Source organism: Pongo abelii, chromosome 7, assembly GCF_028885655.2.
Source record: "Pongo abelii isolate AG06213 chromosome 7, NHGRI_mPonAbe1-v2.0_pri, whole genome shotgun sequence".
NCBI lineage: Eukaryota > Metazoa > Chordata > Mammalia > Primates > Hominidae > Pongo > Pongo abelii.
The window spans coordinates 61,666,419-61,694,367 of NC_071992.2; the positions used below are offsets into that span (position 1 = coordinate 61,666,419).

At 36.6% G+C, this 27,949-nt stretch overlaps 1 protein-coding gene and 1 non-coding gene across 2 annotated transcripts in view; both read right to left on the bottom strand.

Annotated features, from left to right (window-relative positions):
* LOC112134603 (POTE ankyrin domain family member A) overlaps positions 1-26,134 on the bottom strand; it is a 115,745-nt gene extending 89,611 nt beyond the window's left edge. The window contains 8 exon segments of the mRNA XM_063726386.1: positions 4,764-4,905; positions 5,511-5,541; positions 16,511-16,532; positions 16,535-16,670; positions 17,714-17,758; positions 19,507-19,577; positions 24,956-25,026; positions 26,082-26,134. Of these exon segments, the coding sequence (XP_063582456.1) occupies positions 4,764-4,905; positions 5,511-5,541; positions 16,511-16,532; positions 16,535-16,670; positions 17,714-17,758; positions 19,507-19,577; positions 24,956-25,026; positions 26,082-26,134 (571 nt within the window).
* A 288-nt stretch (positions 26,135-26,422) lies between these two features.
* LOC112134738 (U6 spliceosomal RNA) lies at positions 26,423-26,529 on the bottom strand. The gene has a single exon (XR_002916101.1). It is a non-coding gene; the product is annotated as a U6 spliceosomal RNA (small nuclear RNA).
* Positions 26,530-27,949: the final 1,420 nt, after the last annotated feature.

Consider the following 27,949-nt stretch of genomic DNA (forward strand, 5'->3'; position numbering starts at 1 on the left):
TAGTACAGTCATATAATGAACTATTATTCAATGCTAAACAAAAATAAGCTATCGTGTCATAAGACATGGTGGAAACATAAATGCATATTACTAAGTGAACGGCCAATCTGAAGGGTATGCACTGTATGATTTCAACTATATGACATTCTAGAAAAGGCAAAACTATGCATACAGTAAAAAGATCAGTGGTTGCCTGGGGTTGAGGAGGGCAGGAAAGGGCAGACAGGTGAAACACAAAGGAATTTTAGAGCAGTAAAAATAATTTGTACAATACTATAATGATGAATATATGTCCTTTCCAAACCCACATATTGTAGAACACCAAGAGTGCACACTAATATAAACTATAAACTTCGGATGATTATGACATGCCATTTTGATTCATCAATCATATCAACTGTACCACTCTAGTGAGGGATACTGATAATGGGAAAGGCTATGCATGTCTGGGGACAGGAAGTACACAGACAATCTCTGTACCTAATGTTGCTGTGAACCTAAAACTACATTAAAATAGTCTTTTAAAATTTCTAAACAAAATTTTGGCTAACTGGTTACAAATAAATATAGGGTCTAACTTTGTTGCTCAGGTTGGTCTTGAACTCCAGCTTCAAGCAATCCTCCTGCTCTGACCTCCCAAAGTGCTGAAACTACAGGCATGAGCCACCGTGTCCGGCGCCAGTGATATACTATTTTTAAAAAGCCTACATCCTAAGCAAATGGGGTTTATTCTAAAATGCAAGGTTGGTTTAACATTAAAATATTAGTTATTCAACTAATTAAAAAACTAAAACAGAAGAACCTTATGATTATCTCAGTATATAAAGGCATTTGATAAAATTCAATTTCATTCTTGATTAAAAGAAAAACCCTATCAGCAATCTAAGAATACAAATGAACTTCATCAGCATGACACAAAGCATCTATGATAAACCTACAGCTAACATGTACCACAATGACACACTGAATGCTTTCCCCATATCAGGAACAACACAGGAATGTCTGCTTTCAAAACTTTAGTAAGCATTATGCCAAAGATTCTAGCCAGTGCTGTCAGACAAGAAAAAGAAATAAAAGGTATCCAGGTTGGAAAGAAGAAGTAAAACTGTCTTTATTCACAACCATGATCACGTAATAGGGGCAGATAAACTACAACCTGTGGGCCAGCTTCTTGTTTCTGTAAATAAAGTTTTATTGGAACACAGCTGTGTTCATTAATGTATGTATTCTCCCTGGCTGCTCTCATACTACAATGGCAGAGTTGATTAGCTGCAACAGAGACTGTTTTGCCGCAAGTCTAAAAGATTTCCTATCTTTAGTAAAACAGTAGCTTGAGAATGAAAATATTTGATAATCATTGTTGTATGTATAAAATTTGATCAAACATAATAAAAAAGTTACTAGAACTAATAATAAGTAAGTTTAGCAATGCTGGAGGATACAAAAATCAACATACAAAAATCAGCTGTATTCCTATATACTAGCAATAAACAACTTGAAATTTAAAAAAATATCATAACTTCATTTAAAAAATGAGATACAGATGAATCAGATAAAATAAGGAAACACCAAGGCTGGGTGCAGTGGCTCACACCTATAATCCCAGCACTTTGGGAAGCCAAGCCTGGAGGATCACTTGAGGTCAGGAGTTCAAGCCCAGTCTGGCCAACATAATAAAACCCCATCTCTACTAAAAATAAAAAAGTTAGCTGGGTATGGTGTCTCATGCCTATAATCCCAGCTACTCAGAAGGCTGAGGCAGGAGAATCATTTGAACCCAGGAGGCAGGGGTTGCAGTGAGCCAAGATTGCACCACTGCACTCCAACCTGGGCGACAGAGTGACACTCTGTCTCAAAAAAAAAAAAAAAAAACCACGAAACACATATTTAAAAACCTACAAAATATTACTGAGAAAATTAAATTTGACCTATATAAATAGAAACAATTTCATAGGAGTGGAACAATGCATTATCATTAAAATGTCAATCCTCCCCTAATTAATGTATAGATTGAATACAAACTCAGTGTAATTCCCAGAAAGACAGCAGGCTTTTTTTTTTTTTTTTTTTTTTTGAGATGGAGTTTCACTCTCATTGCCCAGGCTGGAGTGCAATGGCACAATCTCGGCTCACTGCAATCTCCGCCTCCTCGGTTCAAGTGATTCTCTTCTGCCTCAGCCTCCTGAGTAGCTGGGATTACAGGCATGCGCCACCACACCTGGCTAATTTTGTGTTTTTAGTAGAGATGGGGTTTCTCCATTTTGGTCAGGCTGGTCCTCAAACTCCTGACCTCGTGATCCACCCGCCTCAGCCTCCCAAAGTGCTGGGATTACAGGTGTGAGCCACCGCACCCGGCTGACAGCAGGCTTTTAAAAAAAAATTAACAATCTGATTCCAAAACTCATGTGGAAATGCAAAAGATCCAGCATAGTCAAAATAACCCTTAAAAAAGAAGAAAACCAAAGGGCTGATGTCAAGATTTAGTATAAATTTACAGTAATGAAAACAGTGTGTTACTATTACAGGTGGAATAGCTCTCAAAGTGTGTGGTACCAAAAGTGTTTTGGGTTTTGGAATATTTGCATATATATAATCTGATATCTCAAGGGTGGAACCCAAGTCTAAACACAAAATACACTTATGTTACAAACACCTTATACGCAGAGCTTAAAGGTAATTTTATGGAATACTTTTAGTAAATTTGCAAATGAAAGTTTGTGAACTTGCGGTCTAGTGTGAAATTTTCTACTTGTGGCATCATGTTGGCACTCAAAAAGTTTTGGATTTTGGAGCATTTCTGATTTTGGATTTTGGATTAGGGATGCTAGACCTACATAAAGAAAGGCAGAAACCAATTTAAGATGGTTCTACTTAGAATTTTTCAACTGTACGATGGGTTTATTGGGGTATTTTTTTTTTAAGATGGAGTCTCGCTCCGTCACCCAGGCTGGAGTGCAGTGGTGCTATCTCGGCTCACTGCAAGCTCCGCTTCCCAGGTTCACAACATTCTCCTGCCTCGGCCTCCCAAGTAGCTGGAAATACAGGCACCTGCCACCACACCTGGCTAATTTTTTTGTATTTTTACTAAAGATGAGGTTTCACCGTGTTAGCCAGGATGGTCTCGGTCTCCTGACCTCGTGATCCGCCCATCTCAGCCTCCCAAAGTGCTGGGAGTACAGGCGTGAGCCACCACGCCCAGACTACTGGGGTATTAAATGGATTTTCAACTTATGATTGGTTTATCAGTGTAACTCTAGAAGAATATGTAGATCAATGGAACACAACAAACAGTCCAGAAATAGACCCACACACATACAGCCAACTTATTTTTCACAAATGCACGTTAGCAATGTAGTGGAGAAAGGAGAAAGGCTTTTCAACATATGTGGCTGGAACAATTAGATATCCACATCCATAAAATGAACTTGCATCCACACCTCACTCCATAAGCAAAAATGTACACAATGTGGATCACAGATATAAATGTAAGACCTAAATCTATAAAAATTCTTCAAGAAAGCAGAGGAGAAAATCTTTGGGACCTTGTGCTGGACAAAGACTTTTTTAGATATGAGACAAAAAGCAAAATCCATAATTAAATGAACACACATATCAGACTTCATCAAAATGAAAAACTTCTTCTCTTTAAAATATATTAAGAAAACAAAAGGTCAAGCCACAAACTGGGAAAAAAAAAATCCTTCCAAAAAGCATAATAAAGAAATAGTATCCAGAATCTATTAAAAAAACTCTTAAAACTCAAGAAATAAGAATAAAAACTATCTAATGTTTAATTCATTATAAGCTCTCCATTTCACTAAAGAAGATATGCAGGTGGCAAATAAAGCACTCAGGAAGATGTTCAACATTCTTAGTCCTTAGGGTAATGCACATTCACACCATAGTGACACGCACAACACGAACCCATTGGAATGGCTAAAAACTAAAAACTAATAAACAGCAGTACTAAGAGCTCGTGATGATATGGAACAATGAGAATTGTCATATACTGCTGATGGGAATGGAAAATAGTACAAATACTTAAACATTTAGTAGTTTCTTAATAAGGGAATACAAAAGGACAGGAAGAGACTTTTATGGATGATGGGTATGTTATCGGTCTTGACTACGGTGATGGTTTTGCATGTGCATACATATGCCAAAACTTATCAAATTGTACATTTTATATATATGCTGTCTATCGTATATCAGTTATGCCTCACTAAAGCTGTCAATTGCAGGAATAAACATCTAAGACAATGGCTAGGACACAGAGGAAAAAGGTATATTAAATGATGCAGGAGAGAGCTCAAGTATTCAAATCTTAACCTTATAGAAATGGCAAGTGGTAAGCTGAGTTGTAAGCAAGAGATAACATCAGATCTGAATTTTTAAAAATTAATAATTATAGTTTCAGAGTAGACCATGGTCTCAGGAAATGGGATAGCAAGAAAAACGTTCTAAGGTTATTGCAGTATTCCGAATGGGAGAGAATGGTAACCTGATCTGCGAAGAAGGCATACAAGAGAAGAAGAGCCAACAAAAAGGCTGAGACTGCCCTTCATACTGAGAAAGGAACCGTGGAGTTATCATAGCTCTGGTATACAATATACATTATTTCGCAGTCTACTTTAATGTTAAACATATTTCTGAGATAAGCAACACTATAACACGTCAGTGCTCTACGGTGCACTGCTAAGCAATGTGTGCGAATATTGCTGTAGGATACATAAAAAGTCATTCTACTTATGCAATGGTCCTACCGTTAAAATCCATTTTGAGTTGTTCAGTGAGCAACATAAAAGTCTCATAATTAGGGTAAGGCAAATCATAATCCTCTGAGGCTATCTCAGATGGCCACATTATGTCATCAAGGTCATCCACTGAATGTATTTCACTTTTGACCTGTAAGATAAATAATACTGCTTCAAATGTCCTCAAAATATTTACAGAATATACTAGATGTACAGAAGTGGCATTTATTCATCTTTTTATATGAGCAAAACCACAGGCACTTCTTAAAACAACAGATTTTTCTTAAAAGGGTACCGTTATCAGTGGCTAGGCTACTCTTTCTTAAGCCCTTTTTTCTTTTCCTAAGCCCTTTTTTTTTTTTTTTGAGACAGAGTCTCGCTCTGTTACCCGAGCTGGAGTGCAATGGCACCATCTCAGCTCACTACAACCTCCACTTCCCAAGTTCAAGCAATTCTTCTGCCTCAGCCTCCCAAGTAACTGGGACTATAGGCATATGCCACCACGCCCGGCTAATTTTTGTATTTTTAGTAGAGACGGGGTTTCACCATGTTGTCCAGGCTGGTCACAAACTCCTGACCTTGTGATCTGCCTGCCTGGGCCTCCCAAAGTGCTGGGATTACAGGCGTGAAACACCGCGCCCAACCAAGCCCTTTCTTTCTAACTAAATGTCTTTATAACAAAAGATTATCACTTAACCTTTTATAATGTGTTTTTTTCTTAACAATAATATTTTAGATAATTTACTCTTACAATACCTTGTTCTTTTCATTAAATTTCTTTTCAGGCCTGAAAAAACAAACAATTCCTTTTAGACAGATAGTAAACACATAAAATACAAAGAATGTCCAAAACTATTATTTTATTATATAAAATCTCTGCATTTATAAGTTACTTCTTCTTTTCATTAAGTGTTCAGGTCATTTTTAACAGGTAATATAAATATAACTATTTTCCATAAGGGGAATTAAACTATAAACAGAAAGAGTAACATTAAGGGAGACAAAATATGGTAATAATGTAATTACAAAGAATTAAATTTAGAGCCAGCTTTCTGACAGTCAAGGCAAAAGGAAAACCACATTACTTGTATTATGTGATGAAATAAATATACCAGGACTTCTCATTGTTGTCTTTTACAATAAAAACAGCTTCTACTGACACTAAAACCTATTTGGAACATATTACTTATGTTCTTATATGAGGGGAACCCTTTTTAATGATAATATTAGCTTTTTCAGGACATTATGCAGGTACTATGCATCACTCTAAGCACTGTGCATTTGTCAAGCTCATTTTAATTATCATAACAATTCTGTAAGGTAGGTAACATATTAGAGATTCTATAAAGGGAGAAACTAGGCATGGAAAGGCCATATAAATTTCCCCAGCCCACAGAGCTGGTCAGTAGTGTACACAGCACTGAAACCCAAGAATTCTGCCTCTAAAACATGTGTTTTGCAATATTCTGTGAAGGTAATATTTATTTCCAAGTGTTTTTAAGAGATATAATAGCAGATGAATCCATATTATCATTATATTTTTGGCTATAATTATAACTAATAATTTCTGAATCTTGCACTTTTAAAAAAAATAAAAAGACTTTATACAGAGGCAAGTTTGGAAACCTACTACTTTCAAAACACTAAAAATTTATTTTTTAAAAGAAATTCATCAATGGCATTCATTCATCTCTTCAACTGTTCATTCATGCATTCAACAAATATTCGTTGGGCACACAATACATGCTGATGACACTGTTGTCCGAGGGAAACATGGTTTTGATGCTTTTGAACTTTACAACCCTGAAGTAATAATCTGCAATAGTTTGTCAATAGTTTGCTTTTCTCAAGTTCATGAACAAAATCCTTCCCTACTCCCCAGAATCTAAACAACCGTAAAGTAGATACACCTGATATTTTAGAGTAAGTACCTCAGCAAATCATGGCTACTGTCAAAGGCACTGCAATATGTACAATTATGATGAAATATTTAAGTTCTATTCTTCATGGCCTAAGTGTGTGGATGTTTATTATAATTATTTTTAAAAATCTGTGTATGATAGCTTAAGATTTAGGTCATCATCTGCATGTTCAGTTACACTAATATGTTATACTTCTGAACCAATTCTGAAAAAACAACTCTCATCATAAAACTATACATGAATAGGCCGGGTGCGGTGGCTCACCCCTGTAATCCTAGCACTCTGGGAGGCCGAGATGGGCAGGTCACCTGAGGTCCGGAGTTCAAAACCAGCCTGGTCAACGTGGTGAAACCCCGTCTCTACTAAAAATACAAAAATTAGCCAGGCATGGTGGCACATGCCTGTAATCCCAGCTACTTGGGAGGCTGAGGCAGGAGAATTGCTTGAACCTGGGAGGCAGAGGTTGCAGTGCACCAAGATCGCACCACTGCACTCCAGCCTGGGCAACAGCACAAGACTCTGTCTCAAAAACAAAACAAAAACTATACATGAATAGAAGTTCTAAGGACAATTAGTTTGCTAAACACCCATAAAAGATAATGAATCAAGCTAATGCTTAGACATGCAACCAAGTAAACAAAATAACATTTCATAAACATGTTCTTCTACTATGGATCACTTCCAAAAGTAAAAAAAAAAATACTCTAAAAATTTGTTTTGAAATACAAAAAGAGAGAAAACTCCCTCAAATCCTCAAATCCCACATTCTTTTTCAGTTACTGCCCATTTATCTATTGCCTTTCTCAGTAAAGTTTCTCTCGAGTTGTCTACGTTCATCTACTACAGAGTTCCATGGCTACCATTTATTGAAACTGCTCCTAGTCAAAGTCACTAATCCTTATTGTAATCAATCTTTCAACAGCATTGATATAGTTGAGTACTCTCCAGCTTTGAGAGACTACGTTATTCTATTTCCAAAAATAAAAGTAATCAGTGTTAACATTCCTTCCCGGAGATTTCTTTTTTTTTTTTTTTTCCCAGACGAAGTTCTGCTCTTGTTGCCCAGGCTGGAGTGCAATGGTGCAATCTCGGCTCACCACAACCTCCACCTCCCAGGTTGAAGCAATTCTCCTGCCTCAGCCTCCCGAGTAGCAATGGCGCAATCCCAGCTCGCCACAACCTCCACCTCCTGGGTTCGAGCAATTCTGCCTCAGCCTCCCGAGTAGCTGGGATTACAGGCATGTGCCACCATGTCTGGCAAATTTTGTATTTTTAGTAGAGACAGGGTTTCACCATATTGATGAGGCTGGTCTCAAACTCCAGACCTCAGGTGATCTGCCTGCCTTGGGCTTCCAAAGTGCTGGGATTACAGGTGTGAGCCACCGCACCTGGCCTACCTTCTTTTTTTTTAAGTTCTGGGATACAAGTGCAGAACGTGCAGGTTTGTTACACTGGTATACATGTGCCATGGTGATTTGCTGCACCTATCAACCCGTCGCCTAGGTTTTAAGTCCCACATACATTAAGTATTTTTCCTGTTATCCCTCACCTTGCCCGACAGACCCCAGTGTGTGAAGTTCCCCTCCCTGTGTCCATGTGTTATTGTTCAACTCCCACTTATGAGTGAGAACATGCAGTGTTTGGTTTTCTGTTCCTGTGTTAGTTTGCTGAGAATGATATTTCCAGCTGCCTCCGTGTCCCAGCAAAGGACATGAACTCATCCTTTTTTGTGGCTGCATAGTACTCCACGGTGTATATGTGCCACATTTTCTTTATCCAGTCTATCATTGATGGGCATTTGGGTTGGTTCCAAGTCTCTGCTATTGTAAATAGTGCTGCAATAAACATATGTGTGCACGTGTCTTTACAGTAGAATGATTTATAATCTTTTGGGTATCTACCATGTAATGGGATTGCTGGGTCAAATGTTATTTCTGGTTCTAGATCCTTGAAGAGTTGCCACACTGTCTTCCACAGTGGTTGAACTAATTTACGCTCCCACTAACAGTGTAAAAGCATTCCTATTTCTCAACATCCTCTCCAGCATCTGTTGTTTCCTGACTTTTTAATGATCACCATTCTAACTGGCATGAGATGGTATCTCATTGTGGTTTTGATTTGCATTTCTCTAATGACCAGTGATAATGAACTTTTTTTCATATGTTTGTTGGCTGTGTAAATGTCTTCTTTTGAGAAGTGTCTGTTCATATCCTTTGCCCACTTTTTGATGGGGTATTCCTATAGAGTTCTTATAAAGGACTTGTAAATTTTACCTTCTTTCATCCTCATCTATTTCACTTAAACTGCTGTCATCATTTATTTGTAGCAGACCATGAGTTAGTAAATTGACCTTCTCAAACACGGGTGTAATCACAGATTATTTTGAGGTCCGTTTTTTATTTTCATGTTTCTTTACTTTCTTCACATGCAAGGCAAACCACTATTTTAAAAACTCTATAAAAAGCCAATGTTTCTAATAACTCTATTGACAACGAACAAAAAAAGAAATTTGTAAAACTCCAACTCTTCTCCATCTCAATCCACTTATTAATTTAAAAAATGGTTATAAAGAGCAAACAACATAAAAGGAAATGTGCATTCCCTGCTTCAAAAACAAGGTAATATACAATTATGATACAATGTGTTATGTAAAAGTTGATATATAAAAAGTTATATTTTAGCACAGGGAAAGCTTTAGAGAAGAGGTAAAATATAAGAGGAGCCCAACTAGGAAAAATCATTAAGAGAAAACCATTCTATTTAGAAAACAATGTGAGCACAAAGATTAAGCAAATGAAGTCTAGATGCTTACTAAAAACTTGAAAGGAAAAGTGTGAAATACTTGGAAGCTAAGAATAGATGAATGCTACACTGCATTTGAATGCTACATTAAAAAGCTGGAGTCCACTGAATACAGGCAATGACTGTTAAACATGAAAATCATAATTAGATTTGAGTTATATTTCTGTTTCTACTATTCACTATAATAATGTTTACCTTTAAATGAAGTTTTGAAAATAGCTGTGGCACATGTAACATGAAAGATTAAGTCAGGAAAATGTCCTGAGAGAGAGTGTTTAGTCCACTTTCACACTGCTAAAAAGAAATACTGAAGACCAGGTAATTCATAAAGGCTAAGCTGCACCTTGGCCCCTTTTAGCCACAGCTGGACCTGTAGCAGCTGAACACAGGGCACCAAGTCCTGAGGCTGCACACAGTAGCAGGGCCCTGGGACCAACCCATGAAACCACTTGTTCCTTCTAGGCCTCTGGGCCTATGATGGGGGTGGCTGCCATGAAGATCTCCGACATGCCCTGGAGATACTTTCCCCAGGCCAGCTTGCATTCCTCCCCAGAAAATGGGCTGTTTTTCTTTTCTACTCCATGGTCAGGCTGCAAATTTTCCAAATTTATGCCCTGCTTCCTTTTTAAACATAAGTTCCAACTTAAAACCATCTCTTTGTGAATGCATAAAGCTGAATGCTTTCAGAATCAACCAGGTCACCACTTGGAATGCTTTGCTGCTTAGAAATTTCTTCCACCAGATACCTGAAATCATCTCTCTCAAGTTCAAAGTTTCACAGATTTCTAGGGCAGGGGCAAAATGTCGTGAGTCTCTTTACTAAAACATAGCAAGAGTCACCTTTGTTCCAGTTCCCAAAAAGCTCCTTATCTCTATCTAAGACCACCTCAGCCTGGACTTCATTGTCCTTATCACTATCAACATTTTGGTAAAAAAAAAAAAAAACACATTCAACAAGTCTGTAGGAAGTTCCAAACTTTCCCACATCTTCCTGTCTTCTCTTGAGCCCTCCAAACTGTTACAACCTCTTTCTGTTACTCAGTTCCAAAGTTGCTTCCACATTTTCTGGTTATCTTTATAGCGGTATCCCACTATCCCTGGTACCAATTCTTTGTATTAGTCTGTTTTCACACTGCTATAAAGAAATACCTGAGACTGGGTAATTCACAAAGGAAAGAGGCTTAATTGATTCACAGTTACACATGGCTGAGGAGGCCTCAGGAAATGTACAATCATGGCTGAAGGGGAAGGGGAAGCAGGCACCTTCTTCACAAGGTAGCAGGAGAGAGATAAGTGAAGGGGAAAGAGCCCCTTATGAAACCATCAGCTCTTGTGAGAACTTACTATCACGAGAACAGCATGGGGGAAACTGACCCCATGATCCAATCACCTCCCACCAGGTCTTTCTCTCAACACCTGGAAATTACCATTTGACATGAGATTTCGGTGGGGACACAAAGTGAAACTATATTGCGGGGTATCCTTAGAAATATCTAATTTCTAAATTTCATTATTTATATTTCAAAAATAGCAATTTTTGATTAGTTATGATTTTGTTGGAAAATAAAATGATCTGGTAAATTTTCTTCATTTAGCCTAGTATTTAGTCAAAATATAAAAAGCTGGATTTGCCAGCAGAAAACTGTAATTACTTTTTAATGAGGTAAACATGCATAAGAATATTACTATTATTGTACAGAGAAGAAAGTGAACAAGAAAAGGAATTTAAAAAGAGAGAATATCAGTACCATATACATACATGAACTGACAAAGAGACTAAAATCTCCCACTGGAAATTATTTTAGGACTTGAGTAAAAACTTCTAAAAATACCAAAAACAGAAACAAAACATTTGTTTTTAAGATATAAATTATACACAGAACTCTTCTAGTTAAGACAAGATTATATATCAAAAAAAAGAAGATCTTCCTGAGAGCTTTCATTAACCAATTCATCTTGACCAAAACTTTAAAATTAATTCTACAATTCTGGAATATAAAATAGTTTCATTTTGAAAACAGTTAATGGAAGGCAACTTTTAAATAGAAAATTTCTGGTTAAAGTTGACTCAAACTCAGGAAAGAACTGACCTGTAGCCATGGTAACAAGAAGCCACTCAAAGGTTCATAATCCCTTGGAAAGAATTTGTAAGTCCATTAAATTTGCCACTCAAAATTTTTTAGATAAAATACCAGTAAAATTTGCAATTCCTCTGACTCATTTTACCATAATTACAATTATCATGATTACCAGTAAAAGAATAAATAGTGAATAACCACAATATTGGGGTTTTCTCCCTAAATGAAGGAATATTAATACAAAGAATGTAGCTCATTACAAAGAGTCAAAAGAATAAAAAATGCATATAATTACCAGGCAAAATTGTTAGAATGAACCATGTCAAACATTTTTTAAGTGAGAATCAATCAAACAATATACCCAGGATAAACTCCATTCACTCATTTAATAAGTATTTACAGCCGGGCACAGTGGCTCACGCCTGTAATCCCAACACTTTGGGAGGCAGAGGTGGGCGGATCACGAGGTCAGGAGATGGAGACCCTTCTGGGAAACATGGTGAAACCCCATCTCTACTAAAAATAGAAAAAAATTAGCCCGGCGTGGTGGTGGACACCTGTAGTCCCAGCTACTTGGGAGGCTGAGGCAGGAGAATGGCATGAACCTGGGAGGGGGAGCTTGCGGTAAGCCGAGATCATGCCACTGCACTCCAGCCTGGGCAACAGAGTGAGACTCTGTCTCAAAAAAAAAAAAAAAGTATTTACTAGGTAGCTACATCCAATATGTTAGGCCTTTCTCTAGGCAGTGAGGATATGGTAGTGAACAATAAAAATCCTATTCATGAGAACAAGATAAACACACAACAATAGATAAGGCAAAATATACAGTATGTTAGAGGAGAAAAACTAAAGCAGGAAAATGAAATGTTTATGTGTTTAAGGGGAAGAGTGGTGGGAAAGTTGGGATGGCCAGAAAAGTTCCTGCTGAGAAAGGGTATTTTAACTAAAGAACTGAAGGAATGGGAAGAGTAAGCAGGGAGGATATCTGGGGAAAAAGCATCCCAGACAAAAGGAACTGCCAAGTACAGAGGTGTGCCTGGAGTCTTTAAGTAATAGGGATAGATAAGGAAAAGCAAGAAGTTCAGTGTGGTTGAAGCAGAGCAAAGGAGATAAGAAATAGAAGTTTAAGTGGGAGGGATAATATGCCAGATGGTGTACTGTCTTTTAGTTATTAGGAGGAACTTTGACATATATTCAGAGTGAAATGGGAGGCAATCAGAAGGGCTGGGGCAGAGGAATGACACAATTTGATTTATGTTTTAAATACATCCACTGAGTTAAGAATCCATTTAAAGGGATTTTCTTTTTTTATAATCAGAACTATCAATTACCAGTCTATGACACTCATCTAGACTACAGACGATGGTCGCTCAGATGTACAATATATGACTGGCTTCTGGATATATTCTTCAAGTATACTTGATAAGATATGCTGATAGATTAGATGTGAGGCATCAGAGACAGAGAAAGATGAGTCAAGAATGACACCAAGGTTTTTGGCAGAGCAAATGGAAGAATTGCCATTTACCAAAGTAGGAAAGACTACATGAGGTGTAGATTTCAGGAAGGACATCAGTAGCCCAATTTTGGGCTGACAAGTGTGTGCTACCCAATAGCTAACCAAAGAGGGATGTCAAGTAGGCAGGTTGATATAGAGATCTGGAATTAAGGAGAGAGAACTGAGCTGGAGACATACATTTGGAAATCACTAACATATACACAGTAGAAGAAGTCACAAGGGGCCGGGGGCAGTGGCTCACACACCTGTAATCTCAGCACTTTGGGAGGCCGAGGTGGGTGGATCACCTGAGATCAGGAGTTTGAGACCAGCCTGGCCAACATGGGGAAACCCTGTCTCTACTAAAAATACAAAAATTAGCCGGGTATGGTGGCGTGCACCCGTAATTCCAGCTACTCAGGAGGCTGAAGCAGAATTGCTTGAACCCAGGAGGTGGAGGTTGCAGTGAGCTGAGATCGTGCCACCGAACTCCAGTCTGGGTGACAGAGTGAGACTCTGTCTCAAACAAAACAAAAAAAAAACAAAACAAAACAAAGAAAAGGAAAGAAAGAAAGAAACAGCCATGAGAAATAAGATTTAGGACTGAGACCTGGGAAACAACAATGTGCAAAAGGTGAAAGATGAGGAGGAGCAAGCGAAACAGACCATGATGAACAGAGTAGAAAGACAGGATGAAAAGCCTGAGGGAATGAAGTCCTGAAAGCCAAGCGAAGACGCCGTTAGGGAGAAGATGTCCTCCATCGGGTCAAATATTGCTGACAAATCAAATAAAATGAGGTGTAAGAAAAAATGCCTAGATTTATTACAGAAAAAATTAGTGATAACCTTGAGAAAAACAATTTTGGAGGACTGCTGAAGTTGAAGACTACTGGCATGAGATCAAGACTGAATGGAAAGAAAATTTGAGTTCGTGAGTGTAGACAGTTCTCTTAAGGACATCACACTTAAGAGTCATGACTCTGAATAATGTAATTTTCTTCCACAGTCATGAATAGCGATAGATAAGAAATAGTAGTTTTCAAATTTTATGTAAATGGTGCAGTTTTCAAATTTTATATAATTATATATTTTAAAGGTTATAAAAATTATACAATATGGCATTTAAAAACGCCAGACCAACATATTACATTCTTAAAATTATAGAACTAAAAGCCCCCTTGAACATTTCTAGATTACATAAGCTCATTATCATTTTGTTCATGCTTATAAATAAAGACTAATACTAAAAGTTTCAAGGGAAGTATTTCTTGCTTCATAAAAAACCAGCCAATTCTAGGACAGTTGATACTCATCAAGTATACAAAGTAATTGATCACAGTAAAATACTGAGTTCTATTAACAGAAATAAAATAGGAAAAACGCAGAAAATAATCTTATTTTATAAATGAAATTTTAAAAATTATATGAAGTATAATTATATGAATTATATGAATATAAAAATTATATGAAGTCACCATTGAAAACTACGGTGCAGTGAATACAGAAATATATTCTTTTTTCAAAGGAAGAATAATGTCATGCGTGCAGGGTACTTTTACAAATAAAAGTCACTGCATTAGCAGCACCTTCCTTTTAGCACAAGAGTCAGCAAATTAGCACTTGTGGGCCAAATCCAGCCCACTGCCTGTTTTTGTAAATAAAGTACCTTGGAACACAGCCATGCTTATTCACTTTCTAGTCCATAGAGTCAATTAGCTAGGTGTGATGTTGCACACCTGTGGTCCCAGCTAGTAGAGAGGCTGAGGTGGGAGGATCACTAGAGCCCAAAACGTTGAGGGTGCAGTGAGCCATGATTATGCAACCGTACTCCAGCCTGGGCAACAGAGCGAGACCCTGTCTCATAAGAATAAATATATATAGTCCACAAACCCTAAAATATTTACTAACTGGCTCTTTGCAGAAAAAGCTGGCCAACTCCTGGTTTAGCAGATCAAAGATCCTTTGATGCATTTTAACAAGTTTTACCCAGTATACTGAAATCTTTATATGTATAGATCCCCATGTGCAATCCCTTGGCAATATTCAGATTGAGGTTCCAATATTTCAGCACTCAGGCATTGACAACTAAAATTTAATAACTAGCGATCTTGTTGCTGACAAGTTACAGTGTCAACACAGCATGTAGCTTCCATTTGCAACATAGCAGATATTACAAGAATTCTAACAAAATTGTCTTAAGATGTGTCATCAAACTAAATGTTTTAAATACGTGTTTATTGTGAAATAATCAGTACACTCTGGATCTAACCTCATTTTTTAAAAAAATGGTTGCATACTGGATGGGCACAGTGGCTCATGCCTGTAATCCCAGAACTTTGAGAGCCCAAGGCAGGCAGATTACCTGAGGTCAGGAGTTCAAGACCAGCCTGGCCAACATGGTGAAACCCCGTCTCTACTGAAAATACAAAAATTAGCTGGACATGGTGGCACACACCTGTAATCCCAGCTACTCGGGAGGCTGAGGCAGGAGAATGGCCTGAGCCCAGGAGGCGGAGGTTGCAGTGAACCAAGATCATGCCACTGCACTCCAGCCTGGCTGACAGAATGAGACTGTCTCAAAAAAAAAAAAAAAAAAGGTTGCATATTACATTATTTTCTGGGTATGAAAATTCAGTTATTTCCTATTGATAAGGAGTTAGAGTAACTCCAGCTTGTTGATATAATAATGCTATAATAAATGTTCTTATACATAAGTATATATGTAACGTAAGTATATATGTATATAAACGTATATAAATATGTATATACACAAATATCCTTAACATACATATATTATATATCCTTACTATGTTATATGTGTGTGTGTGAATATGCTACTAAATTAACACTCAAAATGTATTTACCAACAGGGTATGAGAACGTCTTTTCCAATGAGACCATTTCCATTACAGTAACACCGATGGAGCTGGTGGCCATTATCCTAAGCAAACTAATGCAGGAACAGAAAATCCAATGCCACATATTCTTACTCATTAGTGGAAACTAAACAATGAGAACTCACGAACACAAAGAGGAGAACAAGAAACTGGGGCCTACTTGAGGGTGGAGGGCAGCAGGAGGGAGAGCATCAAAAAACTACCTATCTGGTATTTTGCTTATTATCTGGCTGATGAAATAATCTGTAGCCCAAATCTCCAAGATACAGTTTACCTATATAACAAACCTGCACATGTACCCTTGAAGCTAAAATTAAAGTTCACTAAAAAGAAAAGAAAATGCCTTTTCCCTCACATTTGCCAATACTGGTGATTTTTCAAATAAATTGACTGGAAAAAATGGTAACACATTGTTTGCTGATTTTCATTCTTCTGATTACCAGACAAGGCTGAATATCTTAGTAAAAGTATAAAATTTGTTCATCATGAATATTAGCCCAAATTAGGATTAGTTTGAATGCACATAGTTATCTCCTGTTAAATGTTGCCATAGGCTTACCTATGATATTCTTCATTCTCTGAAATTGCTGATTTTCAGGTTTTCTGCTCTTTCTTTGTGGAATTAATCCATCATCACCATTGCCAGCAGTGGCACCATCAGTCAGGTTTTCTGATATTCCCACGTTATTACTTCTGTGCCTCTGCATTTCTTCTTCAACCTTGAGTGGAAGTTTGATATTAAGGATAGTTATTGCTTTATTGAATCAAAAGAACCTTTTAATTTTAATTGATTTTATCACTTGACTCAGTTTGTTACTTTAGTCATTAAAAATATTTCACACTTAAATTTAATCCTATATACAGAACTGTTACCATATAATTTTAAGATGCAATTATTATATCATTAGTATATCATTGAAATTTTTGTAACGTTTGCTTCATTTCTGTTTGAATGAATAAAACAATTTTCAAAAATTTCAAAAAGGGACCTCCTTCATTTTGTGCTTTTATTCCCAACCACTCTTCAGAATCTAATATAAATATTCACCCCATCTGACTTGTGGGAGCACACAAATAAAAAGACAAAGATGCAAAATGTGTCTTCTTCCATCTTTACCACCTGGATTTTCCATTAAACAGTCAGATTTAGAGGATGAGACACTGTGGGGCTTCAGGAATAGAAAGGAAGATTGCCCTTTTCCGCACTAAGATATTCTTCTCTCCCGCTGCGTTTGATCATTCTTTTTTCATTTGGTTCCTGGGATATCAAAAACATAAAAGTGCTCACTGCAACATGGGAACCAAAGTTTGCCACAACACAAGGAGGAGAATAAAACTGCTGAGGTGCCAGCATGGAATTCCAGAAAATGAGATGCTCCCCAAATTTCATATTCAATAGCCATAAAATTTTCTAGCTGGAGGATATACAAAATAAGAAATTATCTTCTTTAGCCACATTATCTATTGATAATCAGACTAAAACCAAGAGATAAAATGATTGATCCAAAGCTCCTAAAGTGGCATTACCTAGCATTTTACAGCACCATTCAGGATTATTCCATAATGATGAAGAATATCTCTAGGGTTTGTCTCTAAAACCCAATGTACAGAACTTACCGTTCTGAGTTAAATACTAAATTTTTCGCTGATGATTTATGCTACTTACATGATAGAATCATACATGCCTAAACTTACTACACTTTGTTAAACAACATAATGTAAAAATCTAATTCAACAGAAACATTTGAATATAAAGGTATACCTCTCTATCACAATCCTTATTTATGTCTGGTTCTTGAGACATTTTCTGCAGATGCAAAAATAGAAGGTTAATTTGCTTGCTGTATTTCTCAGATGTCTGATCTTTTGGAGTACATGCTTTTAAAATAATTTTACTCAAGTAATCAAGTATGGACAATGAAAAATTAGAAAATAATTAAAATTAAAATTTATCTGCTAAAGTAAACAAATAATTAAAATTAAGAATTAACTTTTTAATCTATGTTAAGCTACTGTCACATCACTGGCTTTTGACTAACACTTGAAAAATAATTTATCTTAGCCAAAGGGAGAAGAAAAACATGAACCGGCAAACGTAACTGTGTCACCATTTGTTTGGATTAAACTTAATTCATTATGTGTTAAATCTACCAAAAATGAATTAGCAGATGATTTGTAGTGTTGCAAAGCCTTCCTCATTGAAAAGATTTTACTTCACCATACCCTAACTAGTGAGTCCCTACAGTGCATTTAAGTGCTTTTTAAAAAGATTACTAACTGGAGTGTAGACACACTTTAAATTATTAGGAACTGAAATCAACATCAAACAGAAAGAAATGCAAATTCTTAAATTTTAATTTAAATTATATACTGTAATATGATAGTGTTATGTATCTAGACTATCTGCTTAAGTCCAGTTCTAATATATTCTAATGTGTACTAATGACAGTGGATAAACATTTTTAAATAATATGTACTGATTTTCAGCAATTGAAATAAGTTAGAATGTTACTGTGTTTTTACACTAACATCAAAGGCCCCATTCTGCAAAATATGATTCTTGTAATAGGCAGTTGGGTTGCTTTTATGATCTGGTTCTCTCCCTGAACAGAAACCCTGAGGTCAATGACAGACCACAAGGCAGAAGGCATCTTTAACCTTGGCATCAGTGACTGGCAATATGAAACTGCAGATTTTTCAATCACTGGCCATGATTACTTCTTTACCATGAATCCAACTCAGGGACCAACACTGTTACACTGTTCATAATTTCAATTGCTTAATAATATTATCCAATAATTGATGTTACTTTATCATGTTAAGGTGTTGTAAAAATAAAAGAACAGAGTTCTGGAATTTATTTTGCCTCTCTTCCAAAGGGAAAGATTAGCTATAAGCTAATCAAGAAAGCAGGTAAGAATATTTTAAATAAGAGTATTTTAAATTTAAATAATGTTTAAGTTAAATAGCAAATATTAAATTAGAATCTATTGATTCTTCTGTTAATGAGGTTGCTAAATTAAAGCAAACTTTAAGAATTTATTAAAAGATTCTTTAAAAAAAGAATCTATTAATAGATTCTTTAAAAAAAAGAATCTATTAATAGATTCTTTAAAAAAAGAATCTATTAAAAGATTCTTTAAAAAAAAGAATCTTTTAATAGATTCTTCAAAAAAAAGAATCTTTTAATAGATTCTTCAAAAAAAAGAATCTATTAAAAGATTCTTCAAAAAAAAGAATCTTTTAAAAGATTCTTCAAAAAAAAGAATCTTTTAAAAGATTCTTCAAAAAAAAGAATCTTTTAAAAGATTCTTCAAAAAAAAGAATCTTTTAAAAGATTCTTCAAAAAAAAGAATCTATTAAAAGATTCTTCAAAAAAAAGAATCTTTTAAAAGATTCTTCAAAAAAAAGAATCTATTAAAAGATTCTTCAAAAAAAAGAATCTATTGATTCTCAAAGCCTAGTCTGAAAGGTAATTTTATTCGGACTATCTAATATTATTAAAATAAAGAAAACAACATTAAAACAGAAATCTACATTTAAAATTTTACATGCCTCATGCTGGCTATTTTCACTTCCTTTAAGCCTTTGTGGCTCTTCCTCTGATGTCAGCTTTAAGTCTTGTTCTGAAGAGAAATCCATACATTCAATTAAAATTAACCACTTAGAACAATTAAAAACTATTGCCTTTATAAAAATAGATTTAAGACATTTCATTTTGTTTCATAAATTGAGCATTTAAATGAAGCTTAATCTTTCATGAAATAGTTACTTAAGAAATAATTCTCCAAAACTTCAACAAACCACTTGGGGAGACACCAGATGTCACCAGATTGAAGACATACAAACATGTCAAACATTCACTCACAAATTCATCCACCAAACATAAATGAAAAAAACCACCAAAAACACAACTTTAAAATACAGTAGAAACATATAAGGTAACACAGTATATTGTTCTCCACTTCCTAATAGTACCTTATAAATGATTTCCAAAATCACTGCTGATACCTTTATTAGTGTACAATGTCTTCCTAATATCTAGAATGTTTTCCTCCACTATTCTGACAATTTTTTTTGCATCTTTTAAAACAATCCTATGTGAAGTCTTTCTTGACTCTACATGTCTTTCCCCAGATAAACAGGTACCTCTTTCCTTGAGGCTGCCTTTGTACTTTACTGATTTTTCTACTGCATCTTTACCACCTGAACTGTACATTATTGTTCCACATGTGTGTCCCCTCTGCTCCAAGACTGTAGGGGACAGTCTTACACATCACCTTTGCATAAATAGTCTTTATTTTACTCAACAATGTTTTATTGAGTCCTGCTACATACATACCAGGCATTAGGGTTTAAAAAGAATGAAAATAAAGCATGTCAGGGATGGCTTTTCTAGAAATCATGCCCAAGCAGAGACTTAAATATTGAGGCTAGCCAGATTAAAAGGGGTAGGGGGCAGGAAAGGGTGACAGTATGCCAGGAAGCAACAAGATAGGGAGTAAGGCCTGCAAGAGTGAATGTGTATTTGCCTACAATAGAAGGATGAGTGAGTAGGGCATTACCAGCAGTTCAGTAATGCCAGAGAAAGGGCACACAGGGAAAACGGCTAAAGATGGAGGCTGGGGCAGAAGTCAGATTATGAAAGCCTTATGTGCAATTTTAAGATGCTTGGACATTAATGTTCAAGAATGGTCTCTGGTTCTATCTGCATTAGATATAAATCACTTTAAATGCCAAAACCAATATTCCTAGTGAACCATTATTCATTAACACAAGGTAATAGCTCACGTGGACACAGCTGGGATGATACTATGTAGAAAACTCTCAATAATTGTTATGAACACTTGGAAAGTCAATTCTATAATAAAGTCATAGAAACTACAAGAAATCACTTAATATTTGGTTTGAGAAGGTGCTTTCTAAAGTTATAATGCATATAAATATAACTAATAGTTGTGAATTCAGAGCTGTGAAAATAAAGCAAAGAAACCACATTGTGTTTGAGTCAGCCGTCTTTAGATTTCTATATAGTTTTCCCATCTAGTCCCTAAATTCTAAATATAATCCTGCTACTCACTCTCAAATTTACTTTAAATACTAGCCTATACAAAAAAATGCTCTTTCTCTTATTTTTGTTATTTTTATGTTGCTTTTGTTAAAGGAAGAACACAAAAATGCCCTGTTAAAAGGGATTCTGTTTGGTTGCAGGCTGCAAGAGAGGAGGAAACACAAAGCACATTTTGCCAGAAAATGATTTTTTAGAAGTCAGAATATAACATGAAGTCAAGCACAGGCACTCTAGAACTGAATTTGCTGTGCTTCTTTAATACGTTCCTTTCTCTCTTTGTTTTCTGGCAGCTGTGACTCACACAGGTCATGGAGAGTATCATTCCCTAAGGAAAACACAACTCCAATATACATCTTTATATATTAAGTTCATCTGTCCCAATTCTGTGGATGCTGACTGACTTTCAGTTATTGACGGTGACACACATGGACATTTATCATCAACTTTCAGATTCTTGAATCTGTGACAATTCTTATTACTGAGAGACAAACTAGTAGGATGCCAGCTATAAATGCTGATTATCCAATTACCTACTCAAAATATAAGAATATCCCATTAAACATGCACAGAAAAAAAAGCAGTCATTCCTGCTGACCTGCTGCTCTTTGCTATTCTGTATTCACCGGAAAATTTCCTACTCCTTCCTCATGTCCAGGTTAAATGCTAGTGTACACCTGGAAACCTGTGAATCATCTGAGATTTCTCTCTATCCCCCAAACCTTTTTCATTCAATCATCACTAAATCATATTGACTATACCTCTCTTCTGCCTCTGTTTTATATTCTCACTGCCACTGGGAACATAAACATTTACCAAATGGCTTTTGTTTAAAAAAACCCGCCAACTATTAATGTTATTTCTTACATGAAAAAAAAACTTAAGCAAAACAAATGAAAAAGGCATAACACCAAAAAAAGGCCAACATTTTAAAATGAATAACTGAGATTCCTAACTTTATTTATTTCACCATAGATGGGTGAAAACCTTAAATACATTGATACTAGTCCAAGGATGTATGACAAGGAAACTATAGCTGACTACTGCAAAAGCTTCCTTTGTCTCCTGGTTTCTTTACATGGTTACCTTCCATCAACCTCTATGAGGGGTCACAAACTATAGGCCACAGGCCAAATCCAGTCTGTCTTATGGTTTTTTAAATAAAATTTTATTGGATCTCAGTCATGTTTATTTGCTTACATATTATTCATAGTTGCTTTCTCACTATGACAGCAGGGTTAAGTAGATATGACAGAGACCACATAGTCTAAAATATTTCCCACATGGTCCTTTACAGAAAAAGCTTGACAACCCCTATTTTACACCATAGCCAGAATGCCTTAACACTCCAATTTCATCTCCTGACTCCCCTGCTCAAATTTCTCCAGTGAGTCCCTGCATCAACCATTGCTGGCTCCCTACCAATAGCCATTCCTAATTCTTTCTTGCAGAAGAAATACAAATCTATTGGGATACTTATTATCCCAATATTCTTCCCCAGCTTCAGAAAGAGAAATGATTATTCTAAGCTAATCACATAATTACATTTGCTTTCTCAGTGTCCGGTATGAGGATGGGCATGTGGTGTGATCCAGCCAATGAAATGTTACAGGAAGTCCACTGCTTGCTTCTAAGTTTTCTCCCTATTTAAAGAAACACGTGAAGAAAAGCAGCCCTTGCAACGTTGTGTTCTGAGAACAAGATGTTTGGAGCTGTTGCAGATTAGCCAGCCATGAAAGGAGATATGAAGAAGACACTGCCAACAGCACAGCTGAAAGAGGGACAAGTGGGATTCTAGGATATCACTGAACAATCAAAACAACTCTAGTTCCTACTGTTTTAACCACTCCTCATCTAGTATTTGCAGTCCAAAGCATTCTACCTGGTAAATTTCCCATGGCCCACGGGATAAGAGCTACTCATTTCTATAGTATTAAAAATTCGATCATAAATTTGCCTTAGCTTAGTATTCACCTCATTTCCAACCTCTTGTATCTCACACTTTTTGTACTAGCAAAAGTGAACTGCTCGTAAACCCTGCAAAGTTCACTCAAGCATCTTGTCTTTTGCACTTGCTGCTCTTCCTCCCATACAGGCAATCTCATTAGATGTTCTTTCTGCCAAACGCACAATCTCCTTACGAGTTCCTTCTGCGAAACATCATTCTTCTGCTACTTTACCTAGAAAAAATCTATTCAGTCTGCATGCTTACCTTAAATCCTACCTACTTTTTTTTTTTAAGCCTTCATTCCTAATCACATATGTCTGGCACATAATCAATATAATATAAAACCATAAATATAAACTTCCAGTGGGCATCTAGCACACAGTAAGCTCTGAATAAAGTAGCAAAATAATAAAAATGACAATGATAACAACAAGCTCCTGTCTGTATTTTTAACTGTGTTTTGTAGCATTAAAAAAATGCTTAGTATCTAAAAGACATTTGATAGCTATTTGTTAAGTAGATAGGTGAAAACATAAATAAACATGTTTCCTTGGAAATTCTATTGAAAAAGCACAGAAATGAAACAGACACAGCTCTATTCTATTATGAGCACCTTAAAGATCAAAACTACATCTATTCCATCTTTGTCTCCTGCAACATACAAAACCTAACTTACAGAAGCTCTTTGATAAACATATGGCTAGGTCGGGCGCGGTGGCTCAAGCCTGTAATCCCAGCACTTTGGGAGGCCGAGGCGGGCAGATCACGAGGTCAGGAGATCGAGATCATCCTGGCTAACACGGTGAAACCCCGTCTCTACTAAAAAACACAAAAAAAAATTAGCCAGGCGTGGTGGCAGGTGCCTGTAGCTACTCGGGAGGCTGAGGCAGGAGAATGGTGTGAACCCGGGAGGCGGAGCTTGCAGTGAGCCGAGATCGCGCCACTGCACTCCAACCTGGGGGACAGAGCGAGACTCCGTCTCAAAAAAAAAAAAAAAGATAAACATATGGTTAAATTAAAGGTGTCCTCACACAGTTTGAATTGTACAATATACTAGGTGTCCACATCCAGGTAGCATACTAGCATTTTTGTTATTGTGAAACATTTTTGTACTTTTATTATAATCTGCTGAGCCTAGAGTTGAGCAATTTGTATATTTATTATGACAATCTTTTGGCGAATGGTAGCAGAGCATCTTGTTTTAACAAAATTACTGTTATCACGACAATTAACCAGCAGGTAGAAGAATACATCTTGTTCCAACAAAGTAAATACATCTCTTTGAATTTCAAATTAAAAGGAATAAAGTCAGTAACAGTGAGACCTTGCTGGTACAAGCATATGTAACATGACCTGTGCTTCGCTGTTCATGATCAAAACTTCCTTACTTTTACTTTTTATCTATGGTAGGACCACCCAGAGCAGGCATCCACAACTCCCAGGCCACAGACTGGTACCAGTCCATGGCCTTTTTGGAACCACGCCACACAGGAGGAGGTGAGCACCAGGCAAGCCAGAGAAGCTTCGTCTGTATTTATAGCCATGCCCCATGGCTCATATTACCACCTAAGATCCGCCTCCTGTCAGATCAGTGGTAGCATTAGATACTCATGGGAGCATGAACCCTGTTGTTAACTGCCCATGCGAGGGATCTAGGTTGTGTGCCTCTTATGAGAATCTAATGCCTGATGGTCTGTCGCTGTCTCCCTTTGCCCCCAGATGGGACCATTTAGTTGCAAGAAAACAAGCTCAGAGATTCCACTCATTCTACATTATGGTAAGTTGTATAATTGTTTCATTATATATTACAATGTAATAATAATATAAAGTAGCACAATAAATGCAATGTGCTTGAATAATTCTGAAACCATCCACACCTTCCCCTAGTCCAAGGAAAAACTGTCTTTCACAAAACCGATCCCTGGTGCCAAAAAAGCAAAAAGGTTGGGGACAATTGACCTAAAGTAATTCACTATAAGAAGTCTTACCTGGATTGCTGTTTTCAGAACAGTTTTTTGGCATCTGTTTTTCTTTATAGTCAGAAAATAACTGGCAAATTCTATGTATAAAAATGTAATAAATAAAATTATTTTAATACTGATATAAAAATACTTACCAAATGAAAAATTCTTAGAGTATTTCAAATATCAGAATATCAGAAAACAAGATTATCCCATCCACTTATGTGCACATCCTACAAACTTTTCATTAAGCTTTAATTAAAAAAGAAAAAAAGTAAGGTGAAATACTCATAAATTGAGGGCACCATGACTCAGTAAATTAACTTGCATTCGCTTGATATAATAGAAAGTCCCAACTCTGAAGAAGTCCTAGCTCCATAATGAACAGCTATTTGTTCTTGGAAAATTTACTTCTCTTAGGCTCAATGTCTTCTTCTACAAAGTAAGGAATTTGCTGCCTTATTTCACTAAGCTATAAAGATTTAACAAGATAAATTTTTTAAATGCTCACAGAAATAGTAAAGCAATGGAATAATCTGTTCCTAAACTTTATGACTGAAATTATCTTCAAATCCCAAATAAAACCCAATGTGTAGCTAGGTGCAGTGGCTCACACCTGTAATCCCAGCACTTTGGGAGGCCAAGGCAGGCAGATCACGAGGTCAAGAGATCGAGACCATCGTGGCCAACATGGTGAAACCCCGTCTCTACTAAAAATACAAAAAATTAGGTGGGTGTGGTGGCACGCACCTGTAGTCCCAGCTATTTGAGAGGCTGAACCAGGAGAATCGCCTAAACCTGGGAGGTGGAGGTTGCAGTGTGCCAAGGTCGTGCCACTGCACTCCAGCCTGGCAACAGAGCAAGACTCAGTCTAAAAACCCAAAGTGTATTTTGTTCATAGGTCCTAATATGCAAATGTTGTAGCTTTCAGGAAATGTTATTGTCTTTTGTTTATTAGTTGTCCTACTCTTTATGGCTTATAATTCAAAGCATCTCAACTATTTCAGAGTTTATAATTAAATTTATTCATAAATATCTCATTAAAGTAGGTAACATGATTGTCCACTATTATGGAGTTTATCCATCACAACCAGGGCAGAAAAACCAATGGACGGATGTCAAGACCTGGCTTGGACCAATGATCCTTCTCTACAGACTCACACTCTGAACCAGCAGATGTTTGTTAGGATAATGCTTCATATCCATGTTCATCTCCAGCTGATATGGGAGACCAAAATCCTATTTATTTGTTTTAGGTTCCATGAAGAAGTTGCAAATTCACATTCTCTAATTTTTGAGATACATACTAACAACATATTTTGCACACAACACTCTACACATTATTCAGCTCCGGGGACATCTCATAGGCCACCTTACATTAATATTTTTGTAGCGAAAATCACAATTTCAATATTTAGATGGCACCCATTTTGCTTTAACACTGTTTCCTTAGAGTTAGTGAGCAAATAGTCAAATGACCTTCCAGTGACTGTGCAAAATATGGAACGCTTCAAAAATTTGTGCAGCCTCCCTATGCAGGGGCCATGCTAATTTTCTCTGTATTGTTCCAATTTTAGGATATGTGCAGCCGAAGCAAGCACAAAGCCCTACTTTTACACATGGACAGTGATGAGTCATGAACAAGATTTGGCTCTCAGTCTAACTAACCTACTTGAGATCTCGAGAATTATCTCCAATGGCTTCCTGTGAGGTAGAATTTGAAAATATTTTTAAATCTTGAGGAAGAGATGCAAGTAGCTTGGGAGATTTTCATTATCATGGAAAACAGATCACTCAAGGGGCCAACCACAACTGGGTGCCCACTGCTCTAGGGAAGGTTAACATGGGGCTTTCTACTGCCTAAGGTACTATACAGGATATAAACGTGCCTCAGGATATGTACCTGGTAGCAAAGAAGAAGAAACAAACACTGATCTCTTTCTGCCACATTATTTGAACCTCTCTGACAGTTTAGAACAAGCCCAACTAATATCTGCTAGAGTAAAGACCAACACAGGACTCAAAAGATCTCTTAACATGAAGTTCTCAGTTAAGTCTAGGATAAGATGTGGGCTCCACATCAGGTTTTGAATGTGGGGGGAATTGAATAACTGATGGTAGAAAGGAAAAGGTATTATTCTGTAAGCTGACAGATACTGCCAATAATATTCATTTTAATGTCCCAATCACAGAGACAAAAGTCAAATTAGGCCAGGCATGGTGTCACACCTGTAATCCTAGCATTTTGGGAGTCTGAGGCGGAATTGCTTGAGCCCAGGAATTCAAGACCAGCCTGGGAAACATGGCAAAAACCCCATCTCTACTAAAAAAAAAAAACAACAAAAAAACTTTAAGCCAAAGGAAACTTGAGGTTCAAATGAATAGGTATTGCTCATTTTTTCAATACTTAGATTTATAGAATATATGTAAATCAGATATTTCCAATGATAAATACTAGGATTTGAAACTATTATAAATTTTCTTTTTTAATGAATTTATGAAACTATTCGTGGAGTTTTTTCTGACTTTTACACTCAGGGGTATATGTGCAGGATGTACAGGTTTGTTACATAGGTAAATGTGTGCCAAGGGGGTTGGTTGTACAAATTATTTCATCACCCAGGTATTAAGCCCAGTACCCATTAGTTACATTTCCTGCTTCTCTCCCTCCTCCCTCCAATAGGCCCCAGTGTGTGTTGCTCCCCTCTAGGTATCTATGTGTTCTCATCATTTAGCTCCCCCTTATAAGTAAGAACATGCAGTATTTGGTTTTCTGTTCCTGAGTTAGCTTGCTAAGGAGAATGGCCTCCAACACCATCCACGTCCATGCAAACACTATGGGCTCTCATTCTTTTTTATGGCTGCATCGTATTCCATGGTGTTTATGTACCATATTTTAGTTCTTAAAAGTACTAAAACAGTCTTTATCCAAGACTGTTATAAATTTTCAAAAGGACAGTTAAACGTTATTTTTTACTATTTTCTACCTTCAGAAATGTTTTTGTTTGAAAGGAGGGAGGA